This window comes from Dermochelys coriacea, chromosome 19 (assembly GCF_009764565.3).
Source record: "Dermochelys coriacea isolate rDerCor1 chromosome 19, rDerCor1.pri.v4, whole genome shotgun sequence".
Taxonomy (NCBI): Eukaryota; Metazoa; Chordata; order Testudines; family Dermochelyidae; genus Dermochelys; species Dermochelys coriacea.
This window is the reverse complement of record NC_050086.2, coordinates 4,142,470-4,170,261: the sequence shown is the minus strand read 5'-3', so window position 1 is coordinate 4,170,261 and position 27,792 is coordinate 4,142,470. Positions and strand designations below refer to the sequence as shown.

The window sequence follows — 27,792 nt, the reverse complement described above, 5'->3', positions numbered from 1 at the left end:
ACAGCAGGGGAACTGAGGCACAGAGAGGCTAAGCGACATGACCACGGTCACACTGGATGCCTAGGGCAGAGGAGGGAGTTGAACTCCCATTTTCTGACCCCAGCTCAAGCCCTGAAGCACAAGCCCATCCCCCACCTCCCCCAGCCACCTGCTACCCCGAGAACTGCAGCTGCAGGGACAGCCCGGGAGGGAGCCGGGGACATGGACGCCAGACTGGCAAGAGGCTGGGAATCTGCTAAGTGCTCTGGAGCTCACCACAGGCCCAGTCCAGATCAATAAATAATAATAATTCAGCAGGGGAGCGGGGAACAGAAGCGAGCTGTGCTTGCGGTTAGCGGGAGACACCTCTGGAAGTGTCCCCCCGCGGGGCCTGGTGTGATAAGCCACAGGAGCGGTGGTGGCACATGCCTGCTTAGCAGTGACCTTCCCAAAGTCAGACCCATTTCACCGGGGAAACGGCGTTGGACAAACTCATGCTTTGCAGCGGAAGCAGTGAAGCCTGGTCTTCAGACCAGGAGAACAGGAGTCAGGACTCCTGGGTTCTATTCCTGCTGCTGGCTCTCTGCAGGCTGTACGGTTGTAGCCGGGTTGGTCACAGATATGAGAGAGACAAGGTGGGTGAGGTAATGTCTTTCCTTGGACCAGCTTCTGTGGGTGAGAGAGAGAAGCTTTTGAGCTACACACAGCTTTTCGTCAGGTCTCTCTGAGTGACCTTGGAAAAGTCCCTTTGCCGCTCTGTGCCTCAGTTTCCCAGGGTTCAGCAGCAACTACCAAAGCATACCAGGTGTGAGGAGTCGCATGGTATCCTGGCATCCTGGGATGAAACAATGCCAGGATTTGCACATGGTATCACCTTGCAGTGCCCTCACACTAATCTCATCACCACATGATACCTGGAGAGACCCAGTCATCTCAGGCCCCTTAAATACCCTACGGTCTAGAACAGGGAGATCCCCCCACTGAAACTGGGAGGAGCCAGGACTGATGACCCTAAGTCAGTGCCAGGTCCAGACTGTTTGCCCTTTGCACCACATGGTCACGTGTGGAACAATCCACAGGCCCAATGCAGAGGAGGCATCACCCCACCACCAAGAGCCCTGCAGGCCCTGAGGCTGCGGGAGTAGAAGCAGAGAAGGCTGGCACTGGCTGGGCGTGGTCCTTCCCCTGACAGAAGCACCCCACCCCCACCCCTTGGCAAACCAAAGCCCCAGCCAAGTGGGTCAAAGCAGGGCGGGGGGGGGAGGTTGGATTCTGGAGGGCAGGCAGGAGACTACCCGCTGCCCACATGGCTGTAGGTGGGACCAAACCGAAACCAAGACTGAGCAGCAGGATTAGCACCCAGAGCAAAGTCTTCCGAAGTGTGTGTGAGGGGCACTGGGTGTGTGCGGGGCAGGGGGTTGGCAAGGGTAGGATATGAGGTGTGGAAGGCAGTGGGAGTGGGGTTGGGTCCAGCCCTGCATAGGGATGAGGGGCGGATAGTTCAGGCCCATTGTTCTGAGTTTGGCTCAGGACCTGGCTTCAGTCTCACAGGTTATGTCACTGGGAAGCAGGAGACCCTCAGCTGGGGCTTCCTTGTTCCAGCCCAGGAGGGAGCTGGAGGCCAGGACCATCCCGTTTGGACCCACACCCCAAGCTTCTCTGCATCCCATCCCGGCCTCCCGCCCCGTTCGCTCCCAGGCTCTACGTGCTACCATGGACTCTAGCCCATAGATGGCAGCAGCCCACTGGACCTGCAGCTCCGGGAGCCCCGAGTCCTGGGTGTCAGCCACACAGGGACATTCTCCAGCTTTCCACGGTTCACCGCAGCCTAGCGCAGTGAGTCCAGCCCTGTCCGCACGCCCCGCCACACAGCTCCCCTGCTCCCACAATGCAGGGCAGGGAGCTTGCCCCTGGGCATCCCATCAGAGCATCACAGGCTGGCACAGCAGCCACCGACCACGGCCCGGGGGCATCGTGCTTCTGTGCAACAGCGCACGGCGCTTCAGAGACAACTCCTGGGTTAGGGCCACAGCAGCCTGTCCGGCCGGCAGCCCAGCCCATGGCTGCAGGCTCATAGCGGATGTTGCAATTCACCATTGCCGAAAGCTGCCTGTGTGCACGGGGTGTCGTGTGCGCGGAGGGGAGATGATGAAGGTCCCTGACGAAGGTCAAAGAGCATCCAGAGACTTGTCTGTGCTGGGGTGTTTTTACCAGGCATTCCCATTGCTGCAAGCCCTAGTGTAGAAGGGACACCTGCTCTCAGCGCTGCTTCTGGCTAGCTCTCTGCAGGACTGGGAGACGCAGCGCTGATGATGACCGCCCTCTGCGCTAGGGCGGAGTGACTTCTAGACACTGCAACCAGACTGGACGGGAAGCAACAATCAACTCCTGCAGGCTTGACCGCCCTCCCCCCCTCCGCCCTGCCGCGCCCCACCAGCCAAGCCAGCCCTCCCCCCCAGTGCACACCTCACCTGAAGGTAATGGTAGCCTCTGTCTTTGGCTTTTGCCTCCTGCAGTACCAAGGCTTTCTCCTGGCTGCCTCCCGAGCTGGGATATGCCTCCCGGGCTTGGCTGACTGTCATGGTGTGCCAGGCGCTCCTCTTCAGTGTCTGGCCGTCCAGCGACATGGACATGCCAGCGCAGGCCAGGCACTTGCCCTCCCCCCCACTCTTTAGACTCTTCAAGGTCAAGTCTCTGAAGGCACTTTCGGGAGCATCCACGCAGTACTGGGTGCCCTGGTCCACGGCGTGCCGGCCGGACACCAGGTAGCTGCTGTCGCTGTCCAGGTTGTCGTCAGAGCTCCACCAGCCCATCATCTTGGGCCGGTGCCGGGAGTCCAGCTTGCGGTCTTTGCTCTTGCTCCGCTTGCCGTGCCGGGACTGGTGGTGCTGGTGGTGATGGTGGTACCCATCCCCCCGGCCCTCCATCTTGGTGCCGTTGTACTCCCGCTTGGCCGGGGCCTCCAGGGAGTGAGACTTGGCGAAGAGCTTCTGGACGGAGTGGACCAGGTGGCGAATGCGGCTGGGGCTCTCGCTGCGCTGCTCCGTGGTGCTGGCCCGCTGGTACTGCAGCGTGTGGAAGCCGTCATGGTGCAGCGGCAGCTGCTTCTCGAACTGGTCCAGCAGGGTGGGGGGCAGGCGGTTGATCTTGCTGGAGGGGTGGGTGGCCGCCATGCACTCGTCGCAGGAGTCGTACTGCTGCTGCGTATGGTGCATCCTGGGGAAGGTGCTGCTGCTGGCAGAGAGCGGCTCGGTCAGGCTCATCGGCCCAGCTGGGCACTCGGCGGGGATCCCCGGGCTCCGAGAGGGGCAGTAGCGGTGATCCAAAGAACAAGGCTCACTGGGGCTGAAGAGGTACGACTGCCTGGATTCCTGGCCGTGGCGGATGTATTCCATGGGCTGGTCACAGTCCTCTGGGATGCAGGGACATGGGTGCCCTGTGGAGCTCTGTGATTGGCTGCGCTCCCCATGGTAGCCCTTCATGATGTCAGAACCTTGCATGGAACGTCCTCATTCTGCCGGATGATTCCTGCGGGGTCCCCTGCGGAGACAGGACAGACACATTAGCCATCTCCCATCCCTCTGGCACCTGGGCAGGTTTCCGAGCCCCACGTCTCTTTGCACCTTCAACCTGCCCATGTGGAGAAGGGTCGGTGGCGTCTCTGTACCCACCCTTCTATGTGGGCAGAATTTATGAGCCCACCCGTCAGCTGGTGTAAGTCAGCACGGCTCCTCTGACTTCGATGGAGCTGCACCCAGCTACACCAGCCAAAGGCCTGGCCCACCGAGTCTAAAAACCCGACCGCACCCGCCAGCCACATCTGAAAGGATGGCGAAGTTATGGGTGCTGAAAAGTGAGCTCCAAGTAAGGCAGGTCTGTGAGCCCAGCCCAAAGTTGTGCTCACGTGCAGAGCCAGCACAGGACGGACATTCCATTTCACACAGAAAAGAGATATTAGAACTGGAAAAGGTGCAGAGAAGGGATGGAACAGCTTCAATATGAGGAGAGATTAAAAAGACATGGACTGCTCAGCTTGGAAGAGACGACCGAGGGGCATATGAGAGAGGCGTATAAAATAAGGAATGGTGTGGAGAAAAAGAGCTATTTACCCCTTCCCATAACACACGAACCAGAGGTCAGCCAATGAAATTAAGAGGCAGCAGGTTGAAAACAAACAAAAGGAAGTATTTCTTCACACAACACACAGTCAACCTGTGGAACTCCTTGCCAGATGATGTTGTGGAGCCAAAAGTCTAACCGGGCTCAAAAAAGAAGTAGGTAAATTCACAAAGGATAGGTCAAGATAGTCAGAGACATAACCCTGGGTGTCCCTAAGCCTCTGACTGCTAGAAGCTGGGACTGAACAACAGCGGGATGGATCACTCGATAAATTGTCCTGTTCTGTTCATTCCCACTGAAGCACTGGAAGACAGGACACTGGTCTAGATGGAGTAGGTCTAACTCAGTATGGCGGTTCTTATAATCGAAAGGATTTTGAGATTTCAAAATCTAGCTTCATTCCCAATCAGAAGAAACCCCGAAAATTTCAAAGGTCTCCACAACAGAAATTGTTTTTAAAAAACAAATGTGTTTTGGATCAATTGAAACATTTCATTGTGATTGTGATTTTGGTCAGTGTTCTACTATAATACATACTAGAACACAGAATAAAAAACGATCAAAATGAAAAGTCATTTCAAAATGAAAAATCTAAAGATTTCAGTTCAACATGTCAAAATCGGACATTTCAACATTGTCAGAACATTTTACACACACACACACACCCACACCCACACACCACACACACACCCCTGGTTTTCCTCCTTGATGAAATTTTAATCCTAAGCGTTTTGATGTAATCACAACTGCACCGGCCGGTGGAAAATGGTTCTGCATTTTTCCAACCAGCTCTACTCACGTGGCTTATAATGTGCTGAAATAAGGAGTCAGAGGAGAGAGAGGGCCCACTGTGATATGAAATCTCAATCCATCCTCATTCTACCTGCAGATCTTCAATCAAGCCGTCCAAATGGCACTTCTGCCGTGTTCCAGTGGAGGTTACAGAGGTATTTATAGAAGCTACCTTGAAACCTCAGGAACCTATCAGTCCATTTATCAAAGTGCCTGCCATTCCCCATTCAAAGCAGGCAAACAAAAAGAAGAAAGAAACTGAGCAAAGAAAGTTAAATTGTACCCAGGGCATTTTATTCAACACGAGGCTCAAACCAAACGGCCTGGCTCCTCTAACAGGCTGTCTCATGGGCTTTGAGCCATGAACTGAACAGTCTCCCGGGGATTGAGGAGGCCCTGGCATTTCTCTCACATTGCTTTTATTATTATTATTATTTCCTTATACATTGGTGAGGGACGGACATGAATCGGCACTGGCTGGGGCTAGGCAACGTGCTCACCTGACTCAAAGCTGTTACCCCAGCACTGCGTCCAGACACACCCATGGCTGCAGGGAACAGCTGTTCCATGCCACACCCTGTGGTTACCAATGAGAACGCTCAGAAGCAATGGGAGCCCTAATAGCAATCTATGCAGCCTACAGCGATGCGGCTTTAAGCTGTGATGTTTCCATCTCTCCCACGCTTACCAGGGTGGGCCAGACCAGTATGTGTATGGGAGGCCCTGATGGAAAAGCCATGGTGTTATAGGGCATGATGATGAGTCACCACGGGACACTGTACCCTCTTGAATCCATATTGATTCCAATGCCCCAGCAGTCCTGCTAAAAATAATGCTCCAGCATACTGCCCAAACCACTGCACTCCTGCAGTAGCACTCCTGGAAGACGTAGTGGTGCTTTGGGTAACTCTTTCATTAGGGTTGGGTTTTGGCTGAGATGTAAAACCAAGCTCTTGACCCCATGTTGCCACTAAGGATCCCAGGGCACTTTTCCCAGCAGCAGAGGGCATTGACCCCAATGTCCTGGCCAAACTGAATCACTATAGTCTAACTCTTGCCATTCTCCTTGCAGTTCCAAGTGAATTTGGGATCTTTCTTCACTTCCTGTCCTAAACCGATGAGTAATGTTGCAGAGTGCTGTTAAACAGTTGCCATGTTCCATCCTAGAGGTGACGGTATTTCCATGGGGTGAAAGGCAGGACCCGTAGGGATACCTTGTAAAGCGTTTGGGATGAAAGGTGTTGTGTGTGTGTATCTTTATACCCTGGCTCTCGACCAGAAGGATCCCAAAGCACTTTTCAAATCACTCACAACAGTTTGTTAAACAGAACAGGCATCTGCTTAATAATAATAATACTCAGCTTTCATATAGCAATTTTCATCAATAGATCTCAAAGCAGTTGATCCCCAAAGTATCATGATCCCCATTGTACAAATGAGGAAACTGAGGCATGGGGGGGAGTAATTTATGCAAGGTGACCCAGCAGGCCAGTGGCAGAGACAGGGATAGAACTCAGGTCTGAATGCCAAGGCAGCACTCTAGCCACTAGGCAATACTGCCTCCCTATACACAGGAGTTTCGGCATGTGCTGTTTGAGAGACAGTGTGGTCTGGAGGGTTAGAAATCCACAGGCCCTCCATTCTAATGCTAGACTTGGGCAAGACTCACCACCTTTCTGCCTCAGTTTCTCCCATCTCATCTTGAGAACAATGATGCTCCTTCACAGGAGTTAATGGAGGTCTAATGCTTTGAAGTAGACAGTGCTCTATATGCTAAGTATCATTAGGAGTAGAGGTGGAGAATACCCCTTACAAGGGGCATTTAAGGAAGCACAATGCAATTACCCCCATTGGAATCTGGGCAGGGCATAAGATTACATTAACCCTATCACTGCATGGGCTCTTTAATGACCACAAGCAGGGAGAGCTTGCTTTTGCGTCCCATTCCCCTCTTATACCAAACTAGGGCTCTGTGCTCAAACGGATCCTACTGATCCAGCAGGGCTTGGAGGCCTCCTATCCAAATACCAACCCAGCCTGAAACCACTCAGCCAGTAGTTACTCAACCAGATCAGATCGATGCAAGATCGAGTAGTGGGGCTAGGTACTGCCAGCAAAGTAGAAGGGGAGGCAGAAATTTCCCAAAGCAGGAAAACAGTGAGGAAATGTGGTCTTATGGCTCAGTCCCTGAACTGGGCTTCAGTCCTCAGCTCTGCTACAGGCTCCTTGGACAAGTCACATCATCTCTCTGTGCTCGTGGGTCTTGTGAATTTCACCAATGGGGAAGGGTATTTTTCCTCACCCTGAAATATTTCGCAGTAGCAACTGAGGGAGGGGAACTGGCTTAGTAAATCTTGTCAACCTCATTGCTTCTTTTCTCCCCTTCACCTTTTTTTAATGATTAGTTCGAGCAGCTCATGAAAAAATAAAAGCGCCATCTCCAGAGACACAAGAAACAAGGTCACCTTATTCCCCTAGCAGATCTTTCAGGGTTTGGTTCGTGTGGGAGCCTACAGAACACAAATCATTGTTTAATTATTAATAAATATTAAACCACCCATATTAAAAAGGGGAAGAAAAGCCACATGGCAACACATCTTCTCGGCAGGACAGACAGACGCTAGCCTCCCCCGGAATGGGCTGGACAGCTGGATTGCAGCGGCAATATCTTATGGATACGCTGCTCGACAGCTTAGAGTGCCACAAAGCATGAATTGGACAAATCAATTCAGATGCCACAAGAACATTTTTTTCCAATGGCTTTTGAAAACTGCCTGAAGTGTCTTGACTCAGCTGTTTTGCAAGCTATAAAAGTCAAATGCAAAGTGTCCCATACCCAGGTCTGCTGATAGCCTTCAGTGCTGACCCACAACTCCACCTGTTGTTCCAGTCCAGCGCTCCCCACACACAGCTGTGCCAATGCCCCTCAATCCTGACCCACTTCAGCCCCTGCTGCTTCAGCCATGGACTCCCACACACTCTCTGCCAATGCTCCTTCACCTGACCTGCAACTTCTCTTGCTATTCCAGCCTTGGCCTCCCCATACAGCTCTGCCAATCCCTTCAATCTTGCAAAGTCACGTTCTCTATCGGCTCAATCCACTCCCTATCCTAACAGCAGCTAACCAGAAACTGAAAGCTACAGGGAGCAAGCAGGACAGGCTCCGTCTGACCAGTACACCTGGTCACTCAGCTGACTTGTTAATATGAAGAGCTTCCGAGTGAGATTTTAAAAGCCATTAATTCCAAAGGGGACCAGCTCCGCCTGTGAGCCTAGTTGCTGAGCTGAGGAGCCAAAGAGGCCTCGGAGCATCCAAGGTTGAAACACGGACCCCGGGACCATCGGCTGGCTCAGAGGCCAGACATTCACGCTTCTGAAAGGATACTGACAAATCAGAGAGGGTTCAGAAAAAAGCTAAGAGAAACCTTGCCTCCCTGCGAGAGACGTGAGAAGCGCCATCTCTTTAGTGTGTCCAAGAGAAGGGTTAAGAGGTGACTTGATCAGTCTCCAAGTTCCTAGATCTCCGATAGCAGCTGGCTCTTTAATGTAACAGCGAAAGGCAGAATGAGACCCAGTGGCCAAAAGCAGAAGGCAGAGAAATAAGACCGAGTTTTCTAACGGTGAGGGCTAATTAGCCATTGGGCCAACTTCCTGAGGGATGCGGTGGAGCCCCTGTCACTTGAAGTCTTTAAATCCAGCGATATGCTGTAGCTCCACCAACGCTGCAGACTCGATGCAGGAATTACTGGGTGAGGTTTCATGCCTTGGGTCAGAGAGGAGGTCAGCCTACATGCTCATTATGATCCCTTCTGGCTTGAAAATCTATACCTCTACGAACTGGAGCTGCAGGGAGACAGCACAGGGAAGACACTTAAAACAGCTAACAACAAGGAAAATGCAGAAGGAGGCATTTAAAAACTAAGCAGCAATGATGGGGGTGTGAGGCGAATCCAGAATATCTGCCAGCCCCACTGTTTTGGGTCCAGGTTCTCCCCTTGAAGGTGCTGAGAGAGCAGCTCTGCATTGGAGAGAGTGTGAGATTCATGTGGTCTCCGATCACGCGGCAACAGCCTGCATCTGAGACACTGAGAACGCACGATGGGGTCTGCATGGGGGATTGCGTGTGTATTTTTTACCTCATTAGAACCCGTCAGAGGGCTGGCTTTGTTATGACTATAAATGAGGAAATTACTTATTCTCCAGCGTAGCTTGGCTAATTAACAGGCATCATTAGCGCTCTTGTTAGCATATTTAGCGAGGGCGCCTAGGGCAACCTGTCTTCAAATCATACGTTAGGAAAGGTAGACTGTACTTGAGACAAAGGTAATTGCAAAAGAGGTGGCTTTTCCTAGAGAGCGAAAGGGAGGATTGGAAGCCGGCGTCTTCCCTTGTTAGCTGCAGCCACCTTCCTCAGCCGCTTAAATCCCGTTCGCGGTAACTTGTGGTGGGAGTTGAGTCTGATGCAGATCAAGGGCGTAACATGAAGGGAGGAGCCCGTTCACATTGCAGTTGTTTACAGAGATTCAGAGCCTGTCACGAAGTCCCCGGGTGATGCTCTGGAACTGCTCCCTACGAAGCCAGTCAGGACTCTGGTGAAGTCTCCTCTCTGGGAGCAGCCTGTCTTCAGGGCAAGAAGCTCACCCGGCTCCCCCCTTCCTGGGTCTGACCTCGGAGCATTCAGCATCCTCTGCTCCTCTGTGCGCTTCCCACAGCCAGTCCACACAGGCGGGGCTCCTGGGGAAGCCAGAGGGTCCTGCACCCCAATTTCACAGTCAGACGTGACTCTTAGCCAGCCAGTAAAACAGAGGTTTATTAGATAACAGGAACATGGTCTAAAACAGAGCTTGTAGGTACAGAGAACAGGACCCCTCAGCTGGATCCATTTTGGGGGGCAGTGAGCCAGACAACCACGTCTGCTCTTCACTCCATGTCTCCAGCCACCCTCAAATGACTCACTCTCCAGCTCCTCCTCCTCTGGGCTTTGTCCCTTTCCCGGGACCAGGAGGTCACCATATTCCTTTGTTCTCCAACCCTTTAGCTCTCACCTTGCAGGGGGGAAGGGCCATGCCATCAGTTGCCAGGAGACAGGGGGTGTTGGCCATTTATGTACCCTGGCCCTTTGCTCTGCAACAATTACACCCCCTTATCCCACCACCTAGAGACTTAAGAAAGGCATAGGGGAAACTGAGGCACCCCTACAGTATTCAGAGGAAACATTAAGAACAGTCCCACTTCGTCACGTACCCACACTGTGGTTCCAAGCCAAGCATGGCTTGACACTAGGAGTGGGCAAATGGGATCAGAAAACTGATTCCTAATCTTCAGGCAAAATCCAGGAGGAGGGATCCTCGGCTGATGCAAATCGGCCCAGGTCCACTACCTCCACTGCTATTTACACCCGCTGAGGGGCTGGCCCAATATGGGGTGGGACTGAGGTGCATCAGCAGAGTTGTACCTGGGCAGCCCAGGACTGGGTTTGCAGGGAGGGCTGCAGATCAGGAGTGAGGTACATTGGCAGAGCTGTGTGCCCATGTGCCCAGGCTATGCCAAGCTCTAGCCAAGCTCTCACTTTCCCAAGTGCTGAATTTTCTCTTTGAACGACTCCCCATTTCACACGACTTCTCAGGCCAGGGATTCACTACAGGAACTCAGCTCCGCCTTCGGGCTCTGGGAGAAACTGCCACTTGCCACGAGGGGGGCTGGCAGAACAATGGGAGGGCTGTGGGTGCAATGCCAGGAGAGGGACGCTCATGGCTCCAGGCTCCCCTGGGATCTCTCTGACTCCTGGCAACTGGGAGTGAGGTCTCTTGATGACAGAGGGTGACGGAACAGGCCTCCAGAGGGACAGGGGGCTGAGAATGAAACCGCCTGGGAACACAGCTCCTCTAAGCCGCTTTTCCACTCGCCTTTCCTCCATCCTCAAGGCTGGATCTCTCAGTCCCGCTTCCCTCCCTCCCAATCTGACTCCTGCACTAATGAGGCTCCCTAATTGCTCCATCTGAAGCTCCCTAGCTGCCGCCTGTTAAAAGAAAAGGCAGCTGTCCTCCCAGGGAGATGTCGCATGGCAGGCCTCCTGGCACATCCATTCCCAAGTTGCCCCACGGAGGTCGCCAGGGGTTGAGAGGAGGATCCTCCTGAGAGGAGGATTGGGCCTGGAAGACTCTCACAGACGTGAGCATGGTGTAAACCGAAAGGAGGATCAGGCCCATCCTCTTGCCTTAATGAATCCCCGTTCTTTATTTATTAAAACGGCTGCTGCTTCCAACACCCCCCACCTGGCTTGAGCGAGCAGCGAGGGCACGCCGTACCGCAGGGAAGGAGCATGCCGTGAGAAGCAGAGCGTTATGCAGCAAAGCTTCGAGCCGCTTGCCGACCCAGCTGCCCTGCTCGGCTACAATTACAGGAGAGGCTCCAGCCCAGAACCGCCCCCAGATCTGGGGGGAGCTCAGATCTGCACTCAGATGCAGCAGCTGGCCTCGATCGCCTGGGTGCAAGTGTAATACAGCGGCTTAGTGCATGTGATCCGTGTCTCCCCCTAGCAGTAGCTCCCAGCAATGGCTGGAGCTGGCTACTCAGAGACACAGGAGTTACTCCGTTAGCTCAGCCAGCAGGGACGCAGCGTGGTTAGGGTTCTGGAGACTCTGCCAGTGACCTGCTGGGTGACCTGGGTCCTCTGGGCCTATTTAGATTGTAAATGGTTCAGGGCAGGGTTTGTCTCCCATCGTGCTTCTGTACAGCACCTAGCACACTGGGGCCTCCAAAGATCCTCACTAACTAGCATGGTTTGCATGGAGCTGTGGTTCATTCCCCAGACTCCTAGGACATTTGGATCTGGATTTCGAGGCTCTGCTCCATCTCCAATTCAAAGCAAAAAACCCAGAGGAGATTCCATAGTGTGGTCATGGGCTGGGTTCTCTGACTTCTTAACAGCACTGGCAATTATAGGTGGCCAAAAGGGGCAGTGAAATCTCATGCTCCAGGGCATAGGCTGATCCCTGCAAGGGTCAGGAAGGAACCCGCCACAGCACAGAGGACCGTGCCCACCTCAAAGGCATCAGCCAAAGGCAGGATGAGGGACCAGTAGTCCAGCTGGCTATGGCATACGGTTATCCCAGCCCAGGGGACTCCAGTGTCCCTGAACCCAGGCTAAAAACCAATGGGGAAAAAGACTGAGATGAAAATCCAAGTTCTCCCATCTGGAGAGCCGTAGTGAGCATGGAGGGGCACAAGGGTCCCTGGGCTAGGCAGGGGAGGGCGCGGTGTCTTCATTAGGGACAGCAGAGCTGAGCGGCTAGCCACAGGAGAGCACAGGATGGATTTCACTGCTGCTGCCGTGAGACCCTCAGAGGGGACGTCTCCAGCAGGGGGTGAGCTTCCCAGCCCGCCCCCCTGGAATGCCCACTCCCCACTGCCGGGAAGATGCACCCAGAGAATGAACGGCTCCTGCCTGGATGGGGCTCAGAGGGACTCCTGGATGCAATCCCTGGAATAAGAGCCTCCAACGCAGCTTCCAGATGGGGACTCTGCTCCGAGCACCGGAGCCCTTTCCCCAGCGGCACTAGCTTCAGAGCTGCACATTGAACAGCTCACTCAGCGGAAAGGTGAGCCACGGCGTCCAAAGGCCACCAGGCGAGCAGGGCTCTGGGGCCATGGTTTCCTGACTGCCCCAGTCTGATCTCCTCCACCTCGGGGTGCAGGGCCAGGCTTTCAGCCCGGAAGAACCAGATGGGCTCTGGAGATGGAAGTCCTCGCACTCCTCCAGGCCGGGGATGGGCCTGTTCTGTAAACAGGAAGAAGCCTCCAATCGCTGGGGCTGTCCTCTCGGACCACTTATGTCCCTTCCATACGGATCGACGCCACTTTCCAGTGTTAGGGGAGAGGGGCAGTGAAGCATCTCAGCCTAGTGGTTAGAGCAGGAAACTGGAAGCCAGGATACCTGAGTTCTTCTAGTTCTTTCTCTGTACAAGGAAAGCCACGGACTCACTCCTGTTTGGTGACTTGTAGAATGAGGACAATATCAAATCGGCCAACCCAGCGCCTTTCCCGAGTACTGAACTCAGGTGGGAAATGTTGGAATTTAAGGGTCCGTCAGCAGGGGAGACGCCTATAGCCAAGGTTCATCACAAAACATGAGGTTTCCATTAAAACAAACTGCTGCCCTCTTCTGGATGGAATCACAACTGTTCCCGCGTGCATCATAAGCCCTACCCTGCCGACAACTAATGGAGATTCTCCGTGAGTTCAAGTAGTCAGGGTCTGTCCTTTTGGAGCAGAGTAGAAGCCAGTGTGTGCCACACAGGGGCAGTGGTTAGATCTTCGGGGAACTGATAACTTGGGGGTGAAAAGGCAATTGAGACAAGAGGGGAAGTGCTCAGGAAGGAAGAGGAGAGCTGGTGGGGTGCAGGTGGTCCTCCAAACCAGAGCAAGGAAGGGGAGCTCCTCTCTGCTTTTAGCAAAGGCCCCATCATTCTGTTCTGTGTTTGCACAGTGGGGCCCTGCTCCACAGCTGGGCTTCCTAGGTGCTCTTGCAATCCAGATGATGACTGAGAATAGAAAGCTGTGCTCCCCTCACACCCACTGAAGAATCAGGCCATGGATTTATTGTGATCTCCTGCAGTGCCCTGGCTGAGCTGGGGGGCTGGGGTAGGAGGTAGCAGAGGCATCATCTCCTAGCGCTAAAGGAAGCAAGCAAATCGTCTTACCTACATGTTTGCAATATTTAAAATCGGAGTCAAAATAGCAGAGGAGCCCCAGTTATTATCCGCCATGCGGGCTTTCATGCCAGGGAATTAACTGAATGAAGCAAAGCAAGGCCTGGCCTTTGTGAGACAGCTCTGTAATTTTCTCGTAAAGAGCTGCCGGCGGCAGGGAAGAGGAGTCCTGAGCAAGAACATTCACCTCAGCCTGTAATGAATCCAGGTGTGTGTGTGTGTGTGGGGGTCCTGCACCTTCACCCTCATGGGGACTGCAGAGGGAGAGGTCCCCCCATTCCCCCCCTGACTCTGCCACAGTTGGAAGGGGCCATGGGGTTTGACTGCCCTGGTGGACGGGGCAGCTTTGGGACTTGAGGGGACAAAGGCCTGGAGACCAGACTGGCCAAAGGCAGGGGCTTGGCATGATGGGGCCGATTCCTCAGTGTCCTGACCCTGATGGCCATGGTCTTTCATTCACGCAGAAGTAATGCAGGCTGGGGAGGCTTTGCAAGGCTGATTATAGCTGGCTATGCCCCCTTGAAGCTCCCTACACACCCCAGCCCCCAAGCAAATCTCCCTCGCCCCAGCGCAAAGCCAGGGAAACCCACTCCCTGGGGAGGGAGACCAGAATCACCCTCCATATAACCCTGCTCCCAGCCCACCCTCACGGCATCTCGTGCGCCAGGCTTCCAGCTCCCACGCCCTGGATCTCCCATGTGTCCCTTTGCCCAGTGCCCTCAGCTGTATTTCTGGGAGCAGCGTGCCCTGATGCACTGCACAGAGATGCCTCAATTCCCACCAGCCAGGGACATGCTCTGAGCCCCCCAGATCGCGCCTTGCACCACCCCTGGAAAACCGATGGAAGCGGGTAGGGAGCTCAGGTGGCTGCATCCCCAGTGGGAGGCCAGTACCACTCCTGTGTGGATTCCACCCCAGACTCCTGCTCTTTGCCCCGCAGCTTGAAACCCTGCCTCCAAACCCCAACCAGCTCAGAACTGGACCCCATGGTTCACTGGAGCAGCGTGGGGGTTGACCCTGAACTAGCTCCCTTACAGCCCTGCCACAGGGCCGTACCCCCCACCCATGTGGCAGAATCCCTTTTTAACCCCCGACACCCGCACCTCCAAGGGAGTGCGGAAACAGCAGTTGCAGCTGGTGCATTCAGTGGTCAACGGGGGGATGTTTGAGCATTTGAGTGTGAGCTGGTTGTTTCAGAACGGGCTGGGATGCCAGGGTTACCTTACTGTGCCCCTTTTCAGGCTGGAGCCCTGCTGGGGATGGGGAAAGGGTCACAGCTGCAGCGGGCAGGGTCCGATGCCAGCAGAGGCTGGCAGGCCCCGGCGTGTGCACACTGGGCGAGTTTGGGTTTTGGATACAAACTTTGATCCAACCCCCGTTTTCAGACAGGCCCTGCTCAGGGACAGTCACAGGGCCCAGATAACAGGCCGTTTCCCTCCCGCCCGCCTGCCTGGGTATCTGGAGCGGAGCCAGCGGGGCCGTGCCAAGGTGAAGCTAGAGAATCAGCCCCCGGTGCTGCACCTTCCTGGGAGGGGAGATAAGGGTCATTAGGGCTTTGAGCAGAACCCGGCCCTGCACATGGGAAGTCGCTGAGGAGCGCACGCAGGCGCTGGTAAGGTGAGGATCGAGTCCCCCCCGGCAGCGCAGCCATGGCCTCCAGTGACAAGCTTTCCTGCCCCCGCTCCCCAGGCAGGCATGTCAAGCCCAGCCCTGCCTCTCAACACCACGCTCATCCCTCCCAGACACGGATGCCACATGGAGCCTGCCACTGGTGGGAATGGAGAGAAGCTGCATTCGTGCAGCCTAGCAGGGAATAAGAAACCCAGCTCCAAGCAGGATGGTGGCGGTGCATAAGCCAAGGAGAGACCCGCCCTGAGCTGAGCACCGTGGAGAGCTGCATCCAAATCTGTCAGGGGCGTGGGGATGTCTCATTGAGCTTCTCTGGGACCGAGGAGCAGCTTTGATGGATGATGTGAGAGTGCCTGGGAGATCCATGCGGGCAGAGCTAAAAAAAGAAATGAGGAGTGGACCCCAGTGACACAACAAGCCCTCCTGGGCTAGTAACTGGAAGTTGGGTACTTCACCCGAGTCCTAGAAATGTAGGACTGGAAGGAACCTCAAGAGACTGGGATCAGCCCTGCAAACTGAAGTGCTTTTCTGAACCCCTTCACATATGCAATGCAGGCCTAGAAGCCCCACGAGGTCAGCTCATCCCAGACACCTGATTATTCTGCATGTGGCATTTTCAGAGCAGCACAGCCCATGACCCAGGAGGGCATCAGTTCTAATCCCAGCTCTGCCGCTAGCCCCCTTTGTTGGGTAGAAAACTTACCTACCCTATTTTTGTGATGTCTAAAAAAGGGGGACCCCTTGTTTCTTCTCCCCCACCCCCATGAGGGCTGTTATGAGGCTTGGCTATTGAGTGCTAACCAGATTTATTCCAGAGACAAGGGGAAGAAATGAGCTAAACAAGATTTTCTGAAGCTCAAAAGGTTGGAGAAAGGTCCCGGCCAATTGCTTCACCCTCGGGAACCCAGAAACATTGCCAGTGCCTGCCTATGGCTCACTGAGCAGACTAGGTCTCCTCTCAGCTGCGCCTTACGCCGTGCTGACTGACCCTGGCTAAGTGCTGCTGACATGCTCAATCGGCGTTTTCTTGATTCTGAAGAGGGCCCCGCTCAGGTCACCAGCTGAGAACTTGCTTGAGAGGCAGCATCTGCATTTGTTTCCCCTGCCATGCTGGGGGGAACTAGGTGTGAGCACAACCCCAGCTGTCAGGTCTTGTAACCTTGTCCTCCAACTCATCACGGAGCAGATCTAGGTCAGTTCACTTGAAAGGTTTTGAAAAGGTAGCGAGAAGGGCTGCCTCCACACAGAGATCATGAGGGAAGGACATCCCACACACAAGCCAGCCCCATGCACCCAGATTGCTGGGTAAGCTGGGCGCAAGCAAACAATATGCATTTCGCGGTGGCTGAATGTAAAACGTGTAAGCCTAGGGACACAGAATGCAGGCCCATCTTCAGGACGGGGGACTCTATCCTGGGAAGTAGTGACTCTGAAAGGACGTGGGGGTCATGGCGTTCAATCAGCTGAGCATGAGTTGCAAGTGGCCAAATGGGCTAACACAATCCTGGGATTCATAAACAGGGGAATACTGAGTAGGAGTCGGGAGGTTATTTTACCTCTGTATCTCGACTGTGGCAGGAATCCTGCATCCAGTTCTGGTGCCCACCACTCAGGAAGGATGTTGATAAACTGGAGAAGGTTCAGAAGAGCCACGAGAATGATTCAAGGATTAGAAACCCTGCCTGAGAGCGATCGACTCAAGGAGCTCAATCTATTTAACGGAAAGATAAGGCTAAGGGGTGACTTGATCACAGGTTATAAGTAGCTACCACAGGGAACAACAATTTGATAATTGTCTGCTAGCCTGAAGAGCCCAAGGTCTAACAAGAGCCAACAGCTGGAAGTTGAAGCTTGACAAATTCAGAGTGAAAATACAGTGCAGTGAGGGTAAATAGCCAGAGGAACAGTTCTCCATGGGCTGGGGTGGGCTCTCCCTCTCTGGCACCCATTAACTCAAGATGGGAAGTTTTTTTTAAAAGAAATTCTCTGGTTCAAGCAGGAATCAGTTCAGGGCAGGTCTCGGGCCTGTGCTATATAGATCAGACTGGATGACCACAATGATCCTTCTTGCCTTAGAATCCATGAATCCAGAGGGGTGGAAGACAGCAAGACGGGGTGGAAGATGCATTTGCCGACAGCCTCCAGGAAAGTGCAGTGGGTTGTGGGCAAATTACAACCCTGCTCAGCCCACCTGAAAGGGAATCGAGCAGAAGGGAGGAGGGTTGGCCCCAGGAGGAGTATGGGATGAAGGGCTGCTGGGTTAGGCCTGCTTAATGCTCATTTCTCTAGACGTTATAGGAGGATGTAAATGTCTGGCCATTGTCAGAGACAGGCAAGTGGATTAGAAAAAGCAACGGGCTGGGTTGGTCAAGCGATTCTAACCTTCCTAGCTGAGGAAAAGGTCCAAATCTCAAATCTAAGGAGAGCAGATGGGGGCAGGGGGAACCAGAGGCTGCAGAAGGATAGTGCAAAGATTCCAAAGGCAGAATGGAAAGGAGGAGTGGGGACCAGGCTGAAATTCACTCCTCTGTAAATGGTTCCCCGCAACAGACTGGAAATGGGGGTTACTAAAGCAGGATCTTGGCTTGTCAGCTGTTGATAAGAATGGAATTTGTTACAGTAAACTACAACAACAAAAAAGAAGAAAGAAAGAAAAAAAATACATCTTAATATTGTGCCATTTCGCACCAGGGTAATTACCACCATTGGGAACCTGACGCCCACACAATTATGTGCTAGGATAAACTGGAAGAGCGTAATTACCATTACAAATAACTCACTTCTTGCCTTTATTGCATCTTATGCCAGGAGAAGCTCCCATCAGCAATTCCCCCACCACCAAGTTAGTTGCATACTTTTGCTTCTGCTGCATCTTTTCCCCATTGGAGAGGGTAAGGCAGAATGCAAACTGGGATTCGTAACCATAGGGCACTGGGACTTGGGCAGGCAAATATATGGCCCATATGCCAAGAGCGGACAACTTTAATTTCCCTGGGGGGCCACAGACCTTATGGCGCTATGTGGGGGGGAGGATTCTGTTCTTCACGAGTGAGTTGGCTAGATTGCTCTGTCTAGCAACGTGCGCTGTGACAGCGACCGCCTTGTGTGCAATGGGACATCTACCATGGGATGCAATGGGGCAAGGACAGGAAAACAAAGCAATGAAGCAACGGCACAGATTTCAAGTGGATATGGACTTGGAATCACGGCTCATGGAAAAGTTTGGTTAACTTGTTTTCCTACACTGCTTTTCATTTAAACCCCATCTCTCTGGGACCAGATGAACCAGACACTGGGACAGAACTCCAGATGCCTTTGAGGGTCCACCCAGAACTACCAGAAAAATCAAATTTCCAGCCCAGATTCACACTCTGGAAAGTTTGGTACATGGCTAAACTCCCTTCCTGGTTTCAGCTGGGATCAGGGTTTGTCTCAGCAGTGCTTGATTGCCGTGCTCCAGCTTCCCCATAGAGTCTATGTGGATTGGAGATAAAAGCAGCAGAGGCATCAGCTCTGGGGAACAGCACAAAAGGATGCACAGCTCTGCACGGGTGTAATGTGTTGGCAAAGCATGTTGATAAACTGCTAACTAGTAGCTAACAGTAGCTGTTCCATTGGAGGGTAGCAACTGACGATTGCTACCAGCTAATGACATTACTCCTTTAACTCAAAAGTTGGAGGCTCCAGGTTCAATCGCACCTGCTTACCCTTATTACACAGGCAGCCGGGGTCTGAGAAGCCAGTGCAAGAGGCAGCAAGGCCCAGCCTCCGAAGAACCATACACGGCTTTTTTGCACGTCCTGTTACTACTGTTTGCAGGAAGTGTAGAGTGGTCAGTTGGGTGAGTAATGGGGATGAGCTGCTGTTGCTAAGAGGATCTTCCAGGGGTGTTTCCAGAGAAGTTCACCTGCAGAAGCTTCCCATAGACTTATTGCCCTTCGAGCAGGAGGGCTAGAGAAGCGGTTGCTCTGGAAGCAGAGGCGGGCCCTGACTAACTCAGGTGGCTCTGCAGAACATACTTCAGAGACAAGCAGGATCATTTCCCCCCATTTCTACAGATGGGAGAAACGGAGACCCAGGGGGCAGTGTGACTGGCCCAGCGACAGACACTAAGTCAGTGGCAGAGCTGGCAAAAGAACCCTGGAGTCCTGACTCCCAGGTTCCTGCTCTAACCACTAGACACCAGTCCATCCCTTTGAATAGAAATATACTCCATTGTCTGACTGGGGGGAAAAGGACAGGGCAAGATGATTTGTCAATCCCAGCTGCAGGGCAGGCACACAGTGGCCTTATCCCCCTCCCAAGCCATGTCTTCTGAGTGCTAGATTCCAGTCATGGATGCAATGGTCCTGGGAGAGTTCCCTTGGCACATGAGCTGGGGTCAGCATACGTAGCCCTATCCCCCCTTCTGTGCAGGAGCATGCCAGGACGAGGGGGGGTGGGGCTGGAGCACTCTGGAAAGTCTGGTAAATGACAGCAGTCTCCCAGACTGCCCTGATTTACGCCCCTCCAGCCCTGGAGCAGCTCAGCAGCTGCAAGGCACAAAGACAGCTTCCTGGGCGGTCTCTCGGGAGCTACAGCCCAGCTGCTGGCCTGTGGCTCCTCGCTGCATTGTCTGTGCATTGGTTGCGGCGCCTCAAATGAGGTGGCTAATAATTCCATGCACGCAGCGGGCAACAAAGCATGCAGGTGCGACTAAGGCCAAGCTGCTGCAGAGGCAGGTTTATTGCAGTCGGTCCGTCCAGGTTGCTAGGGGAATTCAGCTCCTCTCTTTGGAGACAGGACAGGTGCAAACTTCCCCGCAAAGCCTGTGCAATGGGACTCAGCCCTGCCCAGCTCTGTTTCCACAGCCCATTCAGTCCTTGGCCTCTCTACCGAGGTTCCCAGCTAGTGCCGGGTCCAGGGGTGGTTGTGTGGTGCAGACCCCTGTCCAGCCCAAAGAGGACCGGATTCCCCCACGAGCAGACAGCCATCATGGGTTCAATTGCAAACCCGACCCCGGGTTATTTTATCTGAACCAGTTTGAGAGGCCTTAAATTGCAACACAGCTGCGATTCACCTTTGATTAAAGTGTTTAAGCACAGCCTAGCCAGGACATCTGGGTTCTATTTTCAGCTGTGGCAGGGGTTTGGTCTAGAAATGAGAACACAGTGCTAGGAGCCAAGACTCCTGGATTTTTTCCCAGCTCTGACACAGTCTGTGTGACCCAGAAACTCAGAGTCTAGGCCAAGCTGACCCTAAGCCACCCCAGCCTGAGTGGCTGGCGTCTCACCATCACAGGCCCCCATCTCAGAGATGGGCAATGCAGGGCTGGCTCCTCGCATCTTCCAGGGAAGGTTTCCACATGGCCCTAGCCCTAACCTCAGTTGTCCATAGCCCCTTCGCTCCCAGCTGTCCTTTCCAAACACAGGGGGCCCTGACACCGCACTGCTACCTCAGACTCAGCAGCCAAATCAACTAACAAAAAGCTCAGTGGAGGATTTATGACCCAGGCCTTAAGTAACAGAGCGAATCAACAAGGAAGCTCTAAGAGAGCTTGAGAATTTGCTGCTGGGAGGGGGTGCTGGGAAGGCAGGACTCCTGGGTTCAGTTCCTGGCTCTGCCACCGTCTCCCTGGGCAAGCCACATTCCTGCTCTGTGCCTCAGTTTCACCGTGTCAAGGAGAAACAAGGGCAGGGAAAACTGGCCTCTGTGCTTGCTGTGCCCCAACCCAGGGGTTTCCCTCACCAGTGGCAGCACAAGATTCTTCCCATCCCCTCCAGCCCATCTTCAGCAAATGCCCAGGAAACGCTTCCACTTAGTGCCCAGCCCGTGAAGCTCCATCCCTCCCCTGGCACACCCATCCTCTCCTGCCCTCGAGTAACCAATACAGCCGTGAAACACCAGCAGAGCTCGGTGAGGCAAGAGAAAAAACAGCGTCAAACTCTATTAGAGACTTGTCTTGGCGGGGGGGGGCACATACATTGTGGGCGTGGGGAGCTTGCACTGCCATCTTCTTTCCCTTGGCCTCTCGTCTCGATTGCTCCCTGAGCTGGAAAGGCCCTGGGTCCCTTCCGCAGAGCCTCCAGCAATGGCCAGTGGTGGAGACGAGCAAAAAGCTGGCCCATCTGCAAGAACACGGCAGCGTCTCTGGCCTTTTGATCAGGTCTGTGGGGACTTTTTACCATTGCAGCCCTGGTCCCCGCAGAACTTCCCCAACCCGGCACCAAAGCCAAGGGCCAGATTTTCCAAAGTGCCCGCGTTTCTTTTCCCATCAGTCTCCAACCTTGCTGGTTTCCTGTCACACTCTCCTTGGCCACAGAGGCGGAGGGCTGAGTTCACTGTGGATGAGGGCAGGGTAATGACATCTCTAGCGCTTTTCATCAGGTGATCCCAGCATGTGACACCCAGAGTTCAGGGGATTGCCACTCTGCTTCACCTTTGACATTGCTGCACTAACCCCCTGCCCATAGGCCAGCACTACATAAAATCACTGCTCAGTGACCGGATGGGAGCCCTGTAAACCCAGATGACACCATTCAGGTTCTGACCCCACTAAAGGTCCTAAAGCAGCATTAGCAAGAATTGAGTGTCCACCCGTGCCCTGGACAGACTGCAACTCAGCTAATCAGCAACTTCCTCCTCCTTTCCCTAGGAATAGGGAACCCTCCTTCACTTCCCATCCTAACCCACTAGGAAATGCTTCGTTGTTACAAGTTACGCAGGAAGCCAGTTGTGCTGAAATGCACCGTTAAACTTCTGCCAAGTTCCACCCAGAGACAGCTGCATTTCAGTGGTAGGGGAACAGAGTCCCTTATACAAACACCTGGCCTACCTCAGAGAGCAGTGAGGCTTTGTGAGCTAATGCTGGCAAAGTGCAGAGCCCTAGGGTGCCAGGGGAGATAGGCATGTACAGAGGATCAACACAACAAGTGCTTTTACTGATTTATGCCACGTCTGTGTTCTCAGTTGCCTTTTCATTCCCTCCCCTCCCCAACCTTTATCAGCAAAATCCCCTGCTGGTGATCTCCACTCACACACATGCCTGCGCAGCCCCTAAAACGTATCCTGCTGTCTGTTCTCTGCTATGCTTTGGCACTTCTATCCGAGAGCATTTCTGACCTCAGGGCTCATTACCACACTTGGCACTCTGCAATAATTGCGCATGAGCCACTTCTCAGCCCTGTCGTTTCGCCGGATCGTTTTCAATGAGCTCGCCTGAACTGTCTGCTCCGGGCCCCTCTCCAGCGGGCCCAAGGAGAAGAGTTGCAGAGAAGGAAAACGGCTCCCAACTCTTAGACTGCTCGTAGCCTCATGGTCCCAGGTGTCTCGATCACTCGCTTCCAGGGAGATTCCTCCCTCGGGCGACAAGATGCCACCGTTCTGGAGGGACGGAGGGCAGAGAGAGCATGAGAAGTGCAGGGAATGGAGTGGGGATGCTCTCCCTGGGAAGGGCTCGTCACAGAGCCCAAAGCAACCGGAATCCACATAGCAAAGACAGGCGCAAGCCCATGGGCGCTGACACACACGAGAGGAAGGGCGAAAGCCACCCCTCCTCCCCTGGCAGGCAAGCAACACAGAGTTAGCTGGCCGGAGCTGCCAGCTGGGCTTGGAACCTAGGCAGGCTTCCTCATGGGGAAGGAGGGACAAGGCCATGGCGCTTTCTGCTGAGTTTGCTGGGGGAGAGAACTGCCCCTGTGCTGAGCTTGCAGGGGGCGCCAGGCTATTTGAAACCCTGGAGGGTGGGGGCCCTCTGCCCCAGCTGTCTGAATCCAAGTCATACAAAGCCCTATCCAAAAGGTCGCACAGTAGGAAGCCCCTATAGAGCATCATGGGGTTTTTCTATACGTATACGGCCTATTGGTGCTGGGGCCTAGCGGATCACGATAGGCAGAGGTTTCCTTCCATGGGCACATGCCACCATTTCCTCCCTCTCCCCTCGGGATCCCGCCACCCCACCCTGCAGGCACATACCACCCCCGAATGCCAACACAGAGCTCACGGAGACTTTACACACCCCAAACGGCAAATCAGCCCCTCGGTCGCAGACGCCCTTCTCCTCAGCACTAACCTGAGCTGCCCTCAGCATCCCCTGGCTGCAGCCCTGCCGCTCTGCTCACCTGCCCCCTCCCTCTCGGTAATCGCACTGCGCCAGGCTGACCTGCCAATCAGCAGTGACCCGAAACCTTAGCAGAATGGCTTTCTCTACAGACTCCTGGCTTTCCTTCCTTCCTCCTCCCCAACGGCCCGGCTTCCCTGAGGATCTGTCCTTGGTGCTGAACATAGCACGCCATCGGCTCAGATCTCCTCTGTCCCCTTTAACAGCCTCGGAGGTAGAAGGCAGTGTGGCCTCGTTGTCTGCAGGCCCAAGTAGGCACCAGAACCCTCTGGGTTCCAGTCCTGGGTCTGCCACATGTTCCTTGGACAAGTCACTGTGCCTTGACTTCCTCACCTGCAAGACGTGGCTAATACATTGTTATGAAGAGTAGCCATGAGGTGCTCTGGGACTAAAAAGACTAAGTATTAGTGTGAAGAATTCCAACATTTGGAGCCTCATTCTAAGCTGGCGGAAATCCGCCCCGTTCCATTGATTTCCAAGGGGCTACACTGATCGACACTCATGGAGGATGCCGCCTGGGGGATTATTTTTTTAACCCATTATAATTTAACAGCTGATGCTGTTTGCTGCTGTGGCTCTTTTCCCCACTACCACTTCTGCAATGTATAAACAAGTTGAAGTTTATTGGACAGATACATTTCTGCCCATTACAGAAGGAACAGTCTGTTGCAGCTGGATAGAAAATAAATTTCAGAATCAGAGGGACCAGATTTTCAGCTGGAGTGCAGCTACTCTGACTTCCAGCAGTCGAGAACAGGCCCAGGGAAGTTAGCTATGCTTGCATTTGTATATTTTAAGGCAGTGCCTAACAGGGTTTTTAAAAAGCCATTTTAAACACAGTTCAAACTTTACTTGTGAGGGGAGAGAGTTTTTGAAAAAAATTCTATTAAAAATAATGTCCAGCTGTTATAGAGCACTTTTCATCTGTAGCTCTCAAAGTGCTTCACAATCTTCAGTGTATTTCCTTCTGCACATCCCTGTGAGGGAGGGAAACAGCGTTATTCCCATTTTACACATGGGGAAACTGAGGCATGGAGAGGCTAAGAGACTGTCTCAAGGTCACAGAGGAAGCCTGTGCTAGAGCAGGCAATTGGACCTGGATCTCCCAAGTCTTAGCCTAGTGCTATAATCATTAGACAAGCCTGCCTCACCAAGAGCACACATCACCTAACAAGGGAGTTATTCCAGGATCTGGGGCAGTTATGGCTGGATTTTTTATAAAGGAACGGATGCCGATGGCAGGTGGAAGGGTGCCACTGCAGTGTGAGACACATTATGCTCAAAGCGGTAGTGGGCTATATACCAAAACCCACTGATGGCAAGGTGATGCTTTCCACTGAGTTCAAGGGGTAGCAAACTTCTGGAGTCTAACAGTGCCGAGCACATTGGCCCTGATCCACCATGCAGTTAATGGTAAGCATGCAAGCTCCTAGTTGAGTCAATGGAACTATTCACATGGTTCAACCTCAGCACGTGCTTCAGTGCTTTGCTGGATCAGGATCCATGTGACATCTATGTGAGAAAGACCCCATCTCACTCAATGTGCCTTCAATGGATGTTGGATCAAGACCCGTGGAAATCTTTCCAGCTACTTCAACTTGTTTTGGATTGGGCCCTATACTCCCTGTCCATTCTTCAAGTCATCTCTGCTTACCATAGCAACAAAAGTGAGCTTTCACAGCCCTATGCCCTGAAGAGACAATACACAGCTATGGGAGACCATGCCAGAGTCATTCTGTCTTGCGAATGTCAAAGGAGTTCCCATTGTGGGATCTTTATGGCTGGCGATGAAAGAGACAGAAAAAGCTCACAGCTTCAATTCCCAATACTGGGTTAACGCTATAGTGGCAGCAGGTAGAAAAATGGTCTTTCCACTCATGAACTGAGCAAATTTGATCTACAATCATCAGAAGAAAATAAATATGGAATCCCACCAGGTCATTTTGACTGCACTTTTAATCTATTTATTTTTTTTTTATAATGAGTCATAAGTGAAAAGAATTATAGGAAGCAAATATTTTAAATTATTACCATTTACAGTTGTATTTTATTAGACTGTGTATTGGTAAAATTTACTCAGTCTAAAAAAAACCCTGAGTTTAGTAAAGAATCACCTAATTTAGCACATAATTTTATATAGTGTAATTATTTTCTTAAAACTTGAATTAGCTGAAAGAAGGTCATGGATATTTCATTAGTCCTTTCACACAGGAAAGTGATTGTGTAATTAGTTAGAAATTTGTCATTCCTGTAAGTAATTACTTTACAAACAAACGTGTAAAATACCGCACCAATGTATTACTGTGGAGGAGAGGGAATTACAAGAGAAACAAAGGACCTGATTCAAAGCCCACTGAAGTCAATGGAAACAGCCCCACTGGTTTCAGTGGGCTGTGGATCAGGCTCTCATGTAGGGGATTTTCCCCTCAAAATAAATTTGCTTGCAGTGGAAGGAAAGTATTCCCCCTCTTCCCCAGCTATTCCTGCAAATCTCTGATATGGTGCATCACTTCTTTATAGTCGGATGTTTGAATAAGGCATGTGCCACTCAACCTCTGAGAGCAGGGCTGGGAGGCAGGTGCCAGGGTTCCTCTGCCACCAAGGGTCACTCGCTGCCCTTCAGTTTACCTCATGGCCCCTTCTGCTCTCCCTCATTTTACTCCTCAGGAAAGACTGGTGTATTTGGGCAGGCACTAGCATCGGGGTGGGGGGGAAGATGTTCTGTTCATTCAGGGTCAGAGATCCTTGTGAAAGGCACCACTGACATTATATAACATACACAGGGGGAGATTTTACATGCCAACTGAGTGATTCACTTCACAGTCAGGGGCATGTTGCATTTCACTCTGGCTGGGAGAACGGCCAGCAAGTGGGTCCTTTGGCCAATCAAGCCCCAGCCCTGGTTTGCATGCGAGTCTCTTGGCTTCTTCTTTTTCTCCTGACTGCAGAAACCCTAAGGACACTGGGGTGGAGGAGGAAGATTTTTTTTTTCTTTTAAGGCCAAGTTTTCAGAGCAGGGAAATAAACGTTGCACCCACAAAATAGAGCAGCACCACCCACTGCACCCCCATCCTGGCGCTAGACATGCCCAGGATGTGACGGGCACTTTCTCAACACAGAGTAGGTTTCATATCTAGCCCTCTATTAGTGTAGTAACTGAGCATCTCCCAGCCTTTAATGGGTTTATCCTCCTCATCCCTGTGGGAGATGAAAGTTCTATTACCCACATCTTACAGGGGTGGTACCAAGCCCCAGAGAGCTTAAAGTGACTTGACCAAGGTTGCACAGAAAGCCTCTGGCAGAACAAGGCATTGAACGCAGGTCTCCCAAGTACCAATGGAGGTCCCCCAACCACTGGGCCATCCTTCCTCTCCACTGCCCAGGGAAGATTTGTCTCAGAGGTGCTCTCAGTCTAAGAGAGGCCTGAGAAGTGGAAGAACAAGAGACTTCAGAACTGCAAAGTGCTCAGGGTCAGGGGCCTTGAGGATGAACTAGGAGATCCAACCACAAATGGAGGAGTGCCCATCCAGCCCCCTCTGCACACAAAAATGCACGACTGCTCCATTGCACAATCATGTACCACATGCCACACAAGGGCGTGCAACTAACCCCCTCTCTGTACATGCAAGTGACCGTTTTGCACACTCAGATGTGCGGCTGGGTGCATCTTGTAGAACAAGTGTCACATGAACATTGGAAAACTGGGCCCAAGGTTTGTCCATGACTATTAAACGCTCCCATTTAAACCCCCGCTGAGCCTCTTCAACATCCACTGGCTCCTCTAGAGTGGGCAAGCCTGAGGGGGTGCACGACTGGCTCCGCTGCCCAGCCCCCAGGCTTGGGGAACATGGCCCATGGCAAGAGGAGCCCCCCCGCTGCATGCCCGCTGACACACACAGTGATGCAAGGACTGGCACCATGGCAGTCAGTTGCAGCTCCTCTGACAGATGAACATTTTCTAGCTCATTGAAGAAGATTATTTGTGCGCTTACTGCACTGCAAGGAAATGATCCTAAAGCTTGTTTCTCCTCAGATGAATGGAGCCCTTTAACTTGGGTGAAGGAGGCCATCCAAGGACACCCCAAGAGAGCCAGGAGCTGCCTTTTGCTCCTCCGTGAGAACACAGGGAAGGTTGGCCTAGCCTCAGAAGACCTTGAAATGCCAGTTCCCTTGAGATGAGAGAGAAGGGTCACCATGATCCCTGAGGACAATGCGGGTCCTGTATGGCCCCAGCTCTGAGAGAGGCCTTAGGGCTTCAAAAGGGGCACTTACACTGGAGAAGGTGAAGAAAACTGAACACAGAAAGGGGAGGGGGGAGAGTAGAAGTTCAAGGCCATGGGGTTTTCCCTTGTTCCCATATTCAGGACAGTCTGTGAACTGATTTTCCACTGTGGCTGATGGTATGTGGATTGCCATGCTGCCTTCCGTCTGGAGCTCCCAAAACAGTAACACTCCCTCTATCAC

At 52.9% G+C, this 27,792-nt stretch overlaps 1 protein-coding gene across 2 annotated transcripts in view; it reads right to left on the bottom strand.

The window, feature by feature from the left end:
* DLGAP3 (DLG associated protein 3) overlaps positions 1-27,792 on the bottom strand; it is a 137,700-nt gene that overhangs the window by 26,227 nt on the left and 83,681 nt on the right. For both annotated transcript variants that reach the window (XM_038377985.2, XM_038377990.2), the window contains exon 2: positions 2,451-3,519. In XM_038377985.2, the coding sequence (XP_038233913.1) occupies positions 2,451-3,479 (1,029 nt within the window). In that variant the 5' untranslated portion in view covers positions 3,480-3,519. The remainder of the gene's footprint in view (positions 1-2,450; positions 3,520-27,792) is intronic.